This window comes from Carassius auratus, chromosome 26, assembly GCF_003368295.1.
Source record: "Carassius auratus strain Wakin chromosome 26, ASM336829v1, whole genome shotgun sequence".
Classification (NCBI taxonomy): domain Eukaryota; kingdom Metazoa; phylum Chordata; class Actinopteri; order Cypriniformes; family Cyprinidae; genus Carassius; species Carassius auratus.
Window position 1 is genome coordinate 4,836,650 of NC_039268.1, and position 13,522 is coordinate 4,850,171.

At 37.9% G+C, this 13,522-nt stretch overlaps 1 protein-coding gene across 6 annotated transcripts in view; it reads right to left on the reverse strand.

The window, feature by feature from the left end:
- Positions 1-229: 229 nt before the first annotated feature.
- Positions 230-13,522, reverse strand: part of trim2a (tripartite motif containing 2a) — a 38,816-nt gene continuing 25,523 nt past the window's right edge. For 5 of the 6 annotated variants that reach the window (XM_026203795.1, XM_026203797.1, XM_026203796.1 and 2 more), the window contains 8 exons: positions 10,855-11,035; positions 8,153-8,879; positions 6,951-7,054; positions 6,641-6,808; positions 6,298-6,466; positions 2,467-2,537; positions 2,143-2,283; positions 230-2,032 (listed from right to left, as the gene is read on the reverse strand). In XM_026203795.1, the coding sequence (XP_026059580.1) occupies positions 1,880-2,032; positions 2,143-2,283; positions 2,467-2,537; positions 6,298-6,466; positions 6,641-6,808; positions 6,951-7,054; positions 8,153-8,879; positions 10,855-11,035 (1,714 nt within the window). In that variant the 3' untranslated portion in view covers positions 230-1,879. The remainder of the gene's footprint in view (positions 2,033-2,142; positions 2,284-2,466; positions 2,538-6,297; positions 6,467-6,640; positions 6,809-6,950; positions 7,055-8,152; positions 8,880-10,854; positions 11,036-13,522) is intronic. The other variant, XM_026203798.1, reaches the window with a different exon arrangement.

Sequence of the window (13,522 nt, forward strand, 5' to 3'; positions counted from 1 at the left end):
AATTAATCATGAATTGATGAATGGCTCGGAAGGTGTTCTTGACTGGAAATTAAGGCACATAGTCAACTGTGTTATCAAAGTGACTTCTTTACCGTATTTCTAGCGCACCAAGGGTTTGTCTTAAGTTTCCGAACACCAAACAAATCACGCACCCTTATAAAACTAATTAGCCTCCACCATCATTCTATAGGTCTCTGTTTAGTAAATAATGACTAGAATGAGTCTGAAACATCTCAAATAATGCAGTTTATTTATGTGCAGTGCAAAACATGATATAACACAGGTCGCCTGAATGTGGCATTAAGATCTACAAATGAAAAAGCATAATAGGTTGCATGTCCTTTCATGTGGTAATACAACAAAGGAGTAAAACGCAAGCTTTAATGCTACAAAAAAGCAGGTTTGTGGCTCTAAAGGGAGAAATACATTTTGGAATGTAAATCATGTTATATATATATTGTGTATTTTGTGCAAACAAGCAGCAGTAGTTCCCTGTGAACGACAATCGAACTGTACAGGAGAACAAACATAAGACAAGGAAGTTTTATCAGTGTGGCATAAATACACTTGAAAAGAACCTTGGGCACTTTTTCGCTTTTTTTTTATGTTTTTTAAGCATTATGAATATGAATACAGAACATGGTTTCTCAACAACACAACCACTCTCAGAGCACATGAAGATCAGTAATTATAATCATAATAATGCATGTCTAATAGTAAATCTTTAAACGGGGCTATTATTAATAACAGCACTTTACATATTTTTTGTGTTGCTAAATCACAAAGTGCATCTGGTGATTTGAGCATGTGATGTTTCACCAAACAACACGTGAACTTTTATGGTTTAGACAAATAACCACAGCTGATTTTTAAATGAACAGTGCAGTGATAAAGGAAATTTTGTTGCGGTCTAAAAAGCATATCAAGTGATGCTTCTTACATAATATGGGTGATTCGAGAGACTTAATTGCATTATAAGAACATTGTCCTAACCACAGTTATGCACATCACAGTCAATAGCAATGCAGAACATATGTTTTTGCATATTTTATGAATATTCCTGACATCACTTTTAAACAGGCTAACTTTGGCAAAATATTACTGATACTAGCCCACCATAGTGAGATTTGTTTTAATGGGTTTGTGTCTATTTGTTGTGCAGACATATATGTATAGTATAGTAGTTTGGAATAAACATTACTTGTATAATTATAATATAATATAATTTTTATTATACATGCCAGTGCTTCGAAGAGTTCCCTTTTTAATAATCTGAACATTCATTTTTTTTTTTAACACTGTACAGTAGAAACATGAATGTTTTCCCTAATGTGTAGCAGTTTTTGAGTCCGAGGTGAAGAACTGCATAACTTTCAACCGAGCATTCCATTTCTGTCATCATTTACTCACACTCATGTTGTTCCAAATCATTCTGACTTTCTTCCATGAAGCACAAAAGGTGATTTCTTTTATATAAAAGATTTGAATCTTTTCATCCCACAATGTCTATGATGTCTTGGAACTTTTTTTGATGATTATGGTGTTTATGGTTACGAGAAATTACTTGCGTACACAAGAAAGGTCAGGATATTCTTCAAGAAAATTCCCTTTCAAATCCCACAGAAGAAAGAAATCCATATTGGTTTGAGACGACCTGAGGCTAAATGACAGAGTTTGTATTTTTGGAAGTGCTATTCCTTTAAACATCAACAACCAAACCATGATCAGGGTATAGAGTTTGTTCTTCAGTCTGAGGTGAAGGTGTCAAAAATGAAGCCACAACAACACAACTTCAATGCAATATGAGGGTCCCATTTGGCACAAGGGGGTGGCAGCTTGAAGGAAAAAGTGCAAGTATTTATTTGATGAGATGAGAGTGCTATTGTAGATAACGGTAGACTTTAAAACAATGGTTCCCAGAGTCTGCCACCACAATGTGGCCATCTGAAGTCAGAGCCAGGCCTTGTGGGCCATACAGAGGGTCTGCGGAGGTGTTGATGTAGGACAGGAAGGATCCACTGCTGTCAAACACCTGGAGTCCCGCAGAAAAGTGTGATATGAAGATGTTAAATTTTTTTTTATCTGACACGTGTTCTGCAAGTGATCACATTGTTAAACATATTTAATCAAAGCCTGTATTACCTGTATGCGGCTGTTGCCCCAGTCAGCCACTATAATATTGCCATTGGAATCTACTGCCACACCTGTCGGTGCATTAAACTGACCGTTTCCTTCACCATTTGACCCAAACTTCAGTAGGAACTCACCCTCTGGACTGAACACCTACAATTTGATGACATAATCTGCATTCACTCATCACTATTTAAAAAGACTTATGTTTTTGTCAACTTTGAACAGATATGAGCAAACTGTTATTCAAAAACTAACCACAATTGGGGCTACATAATTTAGACAGGACATGACCTTTGAGGAACAGAACATGGAAATACATATTAGGTATTTTACCTTTACAGAATGATTATGAAAATCAGTCACAATGATTTCATTGTTTTGATTCACTGCGGCAAAGTGTGGACCTATGAAAAGGAAAGATAAAGAGTTGAACATTCAGCATTTGGTAACATCAAGCCCTCATCACATTAGCCCACCCAATATGGCATTTATGAAATGTGGCTTTGCCTTTCAGTTGAAATATTGACCAATTGGAAAACCATTTTAGATACTGCATGAACTTACAGATAAAGCCATTTGCTGCCTTCATGGTGTGACACGGTCACACAAAAGACATGTTTTATACTGCTCAATATATGAAGATGGTTTTATATCTATATATTTGAATTTTAATGGTTTTACATGTTGTCTTTGTCCATTTTAATCCTAATGATCATTTTAATGTGCGGATGTCTTCAAGTGTTCATGGGTATGCCTGTTGAGTGATTAATCACATTCTGATATGTAGTCCACCTAGATATAATATGGATTTTATACAGAAGTTTTCAAAGTTTTTATCACATATTCTGTCAATTTGTGATTATATTTAAAAAATGTAACTAAAATGCATTAAATTTGAAGAATTATTGGATTATTTATTTTTAATAATACCATGCATCTCAAAGATTTTATAAAAAAAAAAAAAAAAAAGTGTTCAAAGTTAATGTCTTTTTTTAGAGAAGAATGAGGTCTTAGGCAAGTTTCAGTCAGGTTTTAGGATGGGTCACAGCACAGAGTCTACACTGTTAAGAGTTGTAAATGATCTTTGTATAATCAGAGATTCAGGTAATTCTGCAGCTCTGATTATTGGACTTGAGTGCGGCCTTTTTTACAATACTTGGGATTCTCCTTAAGCATTTATCACATTTAGTTGGGATACGTGGGACTAAGTGGTTCAAATCTTATCTTGTGAACAGAGTATTCTAGGTGAAGTATGGTGACTTTGTTTCATCTACAGCTTCTATTACCTGTGGGCTCCTCAGGGTTCTATTATTGGCCCTGTATGGTTTTCCTTGTACATGCTGCCTCTAGGCTTGATTTTTAAGAAATATGATATGTCTTACCATTTGTACGACGCTGATACACAACTTTATCTCCCTTTAAAACATGAAGAGAATTGTGGTTCGAATGTGCTTTTGGCATGACTGTTGGAAAGCAATAAGCAGGAGCCATTCCATGCACTGCCTTGAACACATAAAACAAAACTTTATATTTTATCTAGTTGTTGCAGGTACAAGGCTTTGGAATAGCCTACCATCTGAGATTAGAAAGATTGCATCAATAACTGTTTTTAAAACTGGGGTTAAAAACTATTCCTTTTCATTAGCTTTCAAGGAGTGGTGCTAGTATCTGTTTTATTTGAATTGTTTGTGTTTTTTTATTTATTGTATGTACCTGTATGTTGATTGTACATAACTTTGGTCTTCAGGTGCAGTTGTACAGTGCTTTATAAATAAAATAAATGAATAAATAACTTGCATTTGCATTTTATGTTCCTAGTGATAAATAAATGTATTAAATGTATTTATCTCTTCCAGATCTCCAGATCTCTCACTGATGTCTTCACAAACATTTTCAACATCTCGCTTAGTCAGGCTGTTGGTCTCACATGCTTCAACGCTTCCGCCATCATTCCAGTCCCAAAGAAGCAGTCTCCATCCTGCTTCAATTACTACCGCCCAGTTGCACTTACTCCCATTCTCATAAAGTGCTTTGAATGGCTAGTCTTGCACCACATAAAATCTACCCTTCCCCCCCTCCTTGGACCCCTTCCAGTTTGCATATCGGTCTAACCACTCGAGTGATGATGGCATCGCAACTGCCCTCCACTCAGCACTCACACATCACAGAGGACCTCTCCTGGACCATCAGCACTGCAGCACTGGCCAAGAAATCACAACAGTGTATCTACTTCCTCCGCAAACTGAGGAGAGCCAGAGCTCCGGCCCCCATCATGTATACCTTCTACAGAGGCACCATCGAGAGCATCCTGACTAGCTGCATCACTTTGTAGTATGGCACCTGCAATGCGTCCTGACAGAAGGCTCTGCAACGCATAGTGAGAGCAGCTGAGAAGATCATTGGTGTCTTTCTCCCCTCCCTACAGGACATTTATGGAACCCGTCTCAGCTGCAAAGCCCTCTGCATTGCAGGTGATCCCACCCGTCACACAGCTTCTTCAGTCTGCTGCCATCAGGGACTGAAGGACCGAACTATATTAGAAGGACCGAAGGACCACCCCCCCCACCCTGACTAACATACGATGACATGCACCAGTCACTTTGTGCAGCATTGATCTGCTCACTACCTCATTCACCATGGAACTGATTGGAACTGTCATTCTACCACCTCATCTATCAGATTAAATAAAATAACTGCTTTTGAGCCCTTTGCCACTTTAATCAGACTGAATAAGCTTTTTTTGCTTTTTATTTTTTTTAGCTGCACTGTTTGTTCAATTCACTGGTTTGCACTCTATCTGCCATGTACCTTGCGCTGCTTTATTTAACTTTATTTTTATTTTTATTGTACTTGACTTGACATCTAGAGATAAAAGACTCATACGTCAGAATGCTGTTCATAGACTTCAGTTTAGCATTCAACACAATCATCCCTCAACAGCTCATTCACAAACTGGTCCAGCTGGGGCTCAACACTTCGCTGTGCAACTGGCTGTTAGACTTTCTGACTGGGAGACCTCAGGCAGTATGGGTCAACAGTAACACATCCAGCACAATCACACTGAGCACTGGGGACCCCCAAGGATGTGTGCTGAGCCCGTCCGCTTTACTCTGCTGACACACGACTGCACCCCGTCACACAACTCTAACCTCTTTATTAAGTTTGCAAATGACACATCTGTGGTGGGTCTCATTAGCAACAGAGATGAGACAAACTACAGGAGCGAGGTGAGCCACCTGGCGGGGTGGTGTAGTGACAACAAACTCTCTCTGAATGTGGAGAATACGAAAGAAGATTGTTGTAGACTTCAGGAAAGTTCACATTTAGCATGTTCCTCTGACCATCAACGGTGTGACTGTGGAGAGGGTGAGCAGCACCAAGTTTCTGGGTGTGCACATCACCGAGGACATCTCCTAGACCGACAACACTGCAGCACTGTCCAAGAAAGCACAGCAGTGTCTCTACTTCCTCCGCAAACTAAGAAGACCCAGAGCCCCGGCCCCAATGATGTGCACCTTCTACAGAGGCACCATTGACAGCATCCTGACTAGCTGCATCACTGTGTGGAATGGCACCTGCAATGTGTCCTGACAGAAGACCCTTCAATGCACAGTGAGAGCAGCTGAGAAGATCATTGTCGTCTCTCTCCCCTCCCTCCAGGACATTTATGGAACCCGACTCACCTGCAAAGCCCTCTGCATTGCATGTTATCCCACCCACCCGTCACACAGCTTCTTCAGTCTGCTGCCATCAGGGAGGAGACTACAGAGTCTCCTGGCCAGGACCAGCAGACTGAATGACAGCTTCATTCATCAGGCTGTCAGGAAGCTACAGAAGAATCGATTGAATAAATGACTCAGTGACTCACTTATTAGGACAGTGGTTTGCCGCCATCTACTGGTCATTTTAATTTTTACATTTAAAAGTATCATTCTATTTTGTAATAGTGTAAGTTCTAGAAATAAATACAAAAAAATATTGAACCCTGCATGTTTAATTAGGCTTATACTTGGCCTTTTTTAAAGCCACTTACTCAATGTAAATATATACTTGTATTTATCCTATGTATTTTGACACACACTGACTGTACATGGATGTCTGTGGCCTAAGCTCTGGATATCTACTCACCCTAGAACCTCCCCTGTATATAACCCAGGTAAGTACCTGCAAACTGCTTGTCACTGTTGCCTCGGTTTCCAAACTTAGATACAAGTTTTCCATTGGGCTGAAAAATGAAGACGCAGCAGGATTTATTGTCAACCACAATGATGTGGCCATTTCTATCAACCGCTACACCCTTAGGACCCATGAGCTTCCCTGAGCCAATTTTAGCCTGAAAATAAAACACAAAAGAACAGAAAGAGAAAAAAGTTACCACAATTCAAGTCTGTTAAAAGAATTTTCATATGAAAGAATGTTAATTTGTTTTTGATGCTAGGTTTTTTCGTTAAAAAAAATTATAATAATTTGCAATAAATTCTAGCACCATAAATTTAAAAAAACTTACCTTAAACTTGCCATCACAGGAGAAAATGCTGACCCATTTGTTATCATAGTCAGCAATGATGATGTCACCATTTGGGTGCACAGCAACACCAGTTGGCCGTTGAAGTTGTCCTGGTGACCGGCCCCTCACTCCAAAACGACTCTTAAATAGTCCATCATTTGAAAAGATCTAAAATATAAAACAATTTCTGTTCTTACAGATGTTTCATTGAAATACAATAGGCAACAAGCAATCTGCTGAATGATGGTAAAAAACCTTCTCTATTTTTTATATGATTTATAATGTGATAAACAGGTGCAGCATTTTATACCTGAACACACTGATTATTACTATCCGCTATCAGGACCTTCCCAATAGAAGAAGCAGCAACTCCCTGCAGATTGGTGAATTCACCCTTATTTCTGCCTTTAGTTCCTATGGGACAAAAAATACATGTACATGTTTATATATTGCAATTTTTTTCTTATATACATACACACATACATACAAATATACAGTAAACTACATAAATCAAAATGTTCACATTTCATTTTAAGGTTCAATTCTCGTTATTATAAAACCATTAACTCTGATTTTTTCCCCCCCTCAATAATCTCCTAATCTGCTGCTTATTAATAGTTAGTAAGGTAGTTGTTAAGTGTAGGTATTTGGTAGGATTATGGATGTAGAATATGGTCGTGCAGAATATGTGCTTTATAAGTACTAATAAACAGCCAATACATTAATAATATGCATGCTAATAAGCAGCTAGATAATACTGAGAATTGGTCCCCATGTTAAAGTGTTACCATCATAAACATAACTATGTATATTAACTACCTATATTATGTATTCATATAACGTTTGAAAAGGAAAAGAATCCTTCATACTTATTATGCTACTGTGATGCCTAAATTAATTCATGTTTTTCTTAACAAATTAGTATAGATTAATATATATACTAATTTAAAATAGATTATATAATATTTACAAATGTCTTTTTTGTCTGACAAAGACCTTGTTTGGGTCAAAACATTGTAATATATTAAAGTTTTACAAGAGCAGATAACAGTAAAACAGTGTACCGTATTTTTCGGACTATAAGTCGCACCTGAGTATAAGTTGCATCAGTCCAAAAATAGGTCATGATGAGGAAAAAAAACATCGCACTGCATCGCAAGTCGCACTGGACTATAAGTCGCATTTATTTAGATCCAAGAACCAAGAGAAAACATTACCGTCTACAGCCGCGAGAGGGCGCTCTATGTTTTCAGTGTAGACTACAGGAACACTGAGCAGCATAGAGCGCCCTCTGGCGGCTGTAGACGGTAATGTTTTCTCTTGGTTCATTTCTCTTAGTTCATTTCTCTCGGTTCATGTCAAATTAAATTTGATAAATAAGTAGCACCTGACTAGAAGTCGCAGGACCAGCCAAACTATGAAAAAAAAAGAGCGACTTATAGTCCGGAAAATACGGTACCCTTTTTTTTGTTTTTGATTTGGTGTTACAAAAGCGATGCATGTTCATCATACCGATTCGAAACATGAGGTCATCTTCAATTGGGTTTTCTTTCCGTTTGCCCGTGCTGTACATGCTGGCGGGGCGCTTGATAGCACGCTGTTTCACATGGCTACTTCCTGGAGATTTGAGATGTTTTTTGCCTCCGTCTGCAGTCAGGGAGAGGTCTGTCAATTTGTTGGCACGTATGCTGAATGGGCTGCCCCTAATATGCTGATCATAGAGCTTTAGTGAGAGGGTGAAGCGGCCCTCACACGGGACCGTGTATACAAACTCATAAGTGCCATTTTTATGATCTGTGACTTCACCTTCCCCCACTACGGTGCCATCAGAGGCAGAAAGATCAGCTATTAGCAGAGCATTTCCTGTCCGGCACAGTCCGCCGTCTCGGTCTTTTGTTGTTATGGTCACAGAAGTAGGCTGCCCCACGATACAATGCCTCAGGCCTTCACCGGTCGCAACAGTTTCTGCAGCAACAGCATTGGTGGTTATTATAGCACCGAGGTTGTGGATGGATTTGCGAAGACCGTCGGTCTCCACCAAGAAGTCCAGCTGGCTGTTCTCCTCTGGCCGAAGTGGGAGCTCCTGACTTGCCAGCTCATCAAGACGCTCACTCATCTGCTTCTTGACCAATAGGACTTCAGCTTCCGAGCCGTGATTAAGAGCCTGCTCTGTGAAACTGCAGCTGCTGCGAATTCCCTCCTGTCCCTGCAGCAACGACTCCAGCTGGGCTTGCAACACCTGCAGTGACACAGATATTCATAAACATACATGTATAAATAATTACACATAGACTGAAGCACACATAGATTATGCATACAACAGAGACCAACATCCAATGAAAATTTTTAGTTTAGAAATGATGGACAAGCTAAATGTTTTTCTATATCACTAATCAAATGCAACAAATTGTTTAATACACAAAAAGTATTCTATCTATAATATAGCTTTGTAAAATTACGTTTTGAACCACTGATGCCACATGGACTATTTTCTCAATGTCCTTACTTGGTTTCTGGGCCTGGGAACATTTCAGTTGCATTGGCGCCTATGCAGAGTCAGAAAGCTCTTGGATTTCATCAAAATATCTTAATTTGAGTTCCAAAGAGAAATCACGGTCTTATTGGGTTTGGAATGACATGAGGGTGAGTAATTCATAGACAGAATAAAAATGTTTGGGTGAACTATTCCTTTAAATCCTTTGTATAGAGGGTAAAGCACAAGATGCTGGAACATTCTCAAATTAAGCTGGACAACATGATGTGCAGGTTTTCTATAAAACTCCTTGATATACTTGATTTAACATTCTGTGAATTTTGCATTTATGCTAAATGCATTTATGCTGACAATATAATTTGTAGAAACTCAACTTTATTTTACAGAATCTATAGTAATGATTTATATAGAGAGCATATATCTATGAAAATTAAATACTATATTGCAATAAAAATATTTTTTAAATCTTTCATTTAAAATCAATTTAACACATTATAGTTATTCAGTAATGACTGCTGAAAATTCAGCTTTGCCATCACAAGAATAAATTACATTTTAAAATACGAAACATTTAACAAAAATACAAAACAGTTAAACAGTAGTAATTTTTCTCAATATTACGGTTTTTACTGAGTTATTCCCCAAATGAATGCAGCCTTGGTGAACATAAGATTTTCAAAAACATTAAAAAATGTAGGTGTTTAAGTACTTAATTTTTTTTTTTTTAAATCATCTGAACTAGCGGACCCCACTGTATGTGTTAAATAAATATAATAATTTAATCAGAGCTAAAAGAATGTACTGGATAACATAACAGTCACCTCTAAAGAAACAACAATTCCTGACATACACACTGAGGTCTTCGGTTACCGAATCTGCCATTTATATCAGAGAAAAAAGCGGTCAGATACATCAGTCATCACAGAATGACAGTGACAATGGTTAAGGACCAAATGCACTAAACGCCTTGACAGATCCATGCTTTGATAAATCAATGATCCACACACAAATAACATCACTTACATTTGGAGTATGTTCAATCATCAACCACAACCATCATAAAAACATCATGAGAAAAAAGCTTGACACAAACAGTTTGATTCTCAAAGGCTGAAAACAAAACTCCATAAAGAAAACTGAATTCAGAATCCTACCTCACCTCAACTTGTTTATCACAGTCCTCTTCCATTACAAAGCCTCAAACTATGTGTGCTTGTTATGGACTAGCTGTGCTGCCTTTGTTTACTTTGTGTTTAAGGGATCAGGTGATTTTGTAGTTGGTCTGGTTCTCCCAGATGAATCATTCCCATGTGACGCACTGCCAGCTGCCAGGACTGATGTCAGACCCTCACAGAAGCATATGCTACAGTTATTGATTGGTTTAACCATTCACCAAGCCAAGATAAATGGGTGTAAAATAACAGTCCAGGAAATAAAGTCTGGTCTGCTTTGCAACTTGTTCCAGTCCAGAACTGCTTAATTAGACAGGAAGAGGAAGGCTTATAAAACAGCCACTCACAATTTACTAGATTTTATGCAACATTTAGGGGTAGTTAAATCTGAATCTGTTGATACTATAACTAATAAATATAATATAATATATAGGCTGATGTTGAAAACAAAACAAAAGGCTGAATATCTTGATAAATGATAAATGAAGAAAAAGCCTGTTTTCTAACAATAACAACAAAAGTTATAGCCTGTAGAAAAGTGTACTAGCCTTCTGTTTGAGTCCGTAGTTGACCTCCAGCTCCATCAGCAGAACACTTTTGCGTACGTTTAGGGTCTTCTGAAGCTCCTCAAAAGTTGCATGAATCACTTCTTCTATTGAACTCTTCTGATTGCTCAGTTGCTGTAGAATATCAGACAAAACCTCCAGCGCAGAGTCAATTTCTGGCAGTCTAAAAAAAAGGAGCAAGTTACATATTTGATCTCTTTTTATGTTACTTTTATTTCATTACACTACCAGTCAAACATTTGGACAAATCTACTATTCAGTCCCTCCAGGATTTCTAGGATTTCAGGCCTAAAATTCTCAAAATTTGCAGTGAAATTTTCATTTATTTTTGTTTTAAAGGTGAAAATATAACACACAGACAACATTCTTCTAACAACGTTATGACTTTTCTGACTTAGAGAAACATTGTAAGGCTCCAAACTAACATTTGAGGAAACCAGTGCCATTAAGTTCTACAGAAGGTGGGACCAGCACCTGACAGTAAAGCACTCACCATAATCACACATATAAATCTCAGAGATGTCTATCTGATGTCGGCATTTACATATGCAAGCTGTATTTTTAATAGTGCTTGTTCATTCATCTCTAAGATGCTTCCTGTCAGGTGTCAAATAAGCATTTATTGGAATGCTTGTAAAACTGCTTCTGAGACGATATAAGGAGTACACCACAGATGTCTTACAGATGTACTTGTGCTGTCTGGGTAGTTGAGATGCAAATAATTAACTTTTATTACGGTCTTTCACAAATGTCTAAAAATAATTTAATAAATACAAATTTAAAACATTAGACCATTTCTGCCACAAGTTGTTCCTGTAGTTATGTTAATCCATACTGAATGGTAGTGGTGATTTGTTGGTGATTATTGAAGAACGTTTTTCCTGGTTTCCACATCAGTGGCGGTTGTTCTGATATCTTTAGCTTCAACATAATTCTGCGCTAAATTTAAATGCTTCTCATGAGAGCGAATTCAACTACTTTATTGACTGTATTGTATCTCCCAGCGCTGTGGATATCTATTACGAATCAGCTCAAGGGGAAAAATGAATAATCAATCAAAACTTGTTATGATAAATTATAAATATTTAGATCTGCTGTAAGTTTTTACTTGACCTCTCCGTGTCAACTCTCTTTCAATTCTAAGAGTGTGATATTCTGGTTAAGGAAAATAACTTTCTTACTGTACAATACTGCTCAGAGCATGTAGCTAAAATCTGTATGATTAAGGACTTCAGTTATGAGCAAACAATGAACAACCTCAAGTTTGATACAAATAAGACTTTATTAACTACATAAACACTTGGTGAAGGCTGATAGTATACAGTTTCTACAGTAGAAAAACCATTACGCCTATGAAATGTCCCCACTTTTCACAAAAACAAACGTGTGTGTGTGTGTGTGTGTGTGTATATGTTACACTAGTTTAAAGGGTTAGTTCCGCCAAAAATGAAAATTATGTCATTAATAACTCACCCTCATGTTGTTCCAAACCCGTAAGACCTCTGTTTATCTTCGGAACAGAGTTTAAGATATTTTAGATTTAGTCCGAGAGCTTTCTGTCCCTCCATTGAAAATGTATGCACGGTAAAGGGTCAATGTCCAAAAAAGTTATAAAAACCTCATCAAAGTAGTCCATGTGACATCAGAGGGTCAGTTAGAATTTGTTGAAGCATCGAAAATACATTTTAGTCCAAAAATACCAAAAACTACGACTTTATTCAGCATTGTCTTCTCTTCCGGGTCTGTTGTGAGAGAGAGTTCAAAACAAAGCAGTTTAGTGTTGTATGGTTCGCGAACGAATCATTCGATTTAACCGGATCTTTTTGAACCAGTTCACCAAATCGAACTGAATCGTTTGAAACGGTTCACGTCTCCAATAAGCATTAATCCACAAATTACTTTAAATTTTTTTAACGTGGCTGACACTCCCTCTGAATTAAAACAAACCAATATCCCAGAGTAATTCATCTGCTCAAACTGTACACTGACTGAACTGCTGTGAAGGGAGAACTGAAGATGAACACAGAGCCAGATAACGAACGAAAGATTGACTCGTTCTCGAGTCAAGAACAGTTTCTGTCGGACCTGTCCGATTCGAGAACCAAGGAGCTGATGATACTGCACATGCGTGATTCAGTGTGAAGCAGACTGACACACAGCGTGTCTGAACCAAACGGTTTCTTTTGGTGATTGATTCTGAACTGATTCCGTGCTAATGTTATGAGCGCGGGTAAACCGGAGGCTTGAATGAAGGCCAATCATCGCCAATGACATCTTTATGTTGAGCAGTTTCAACCGGTTTATTGAATCGAACTGTCCGAAAGAGCCAGTTCGCCGAAAAGAACCAAACTTCCCATCACTACGTGATCCAAAAACTGATGCAAACGTTCTTGACTCGAGAAGGAGTCAATCTTTCGTTCGTTATCTAGCTAGGTGTTCATCTTCAGTTCTCTCTTCACAGCAGTTCAGTCAGTGTACAGTTTGAGTAAATTAATTACTCTGGGATATTGGTTTGTTTGAACTCAGAGGGAGTGTCAGCTACGTTAAAAAAGTTAACAGCTTAAGACATTTGTGGATTAATGCTTATTGGAGATGCAAACTGTTTTAACCGTTTCAGTTCGATTTGGTGAACTGGTTCAAGAAGAACCGG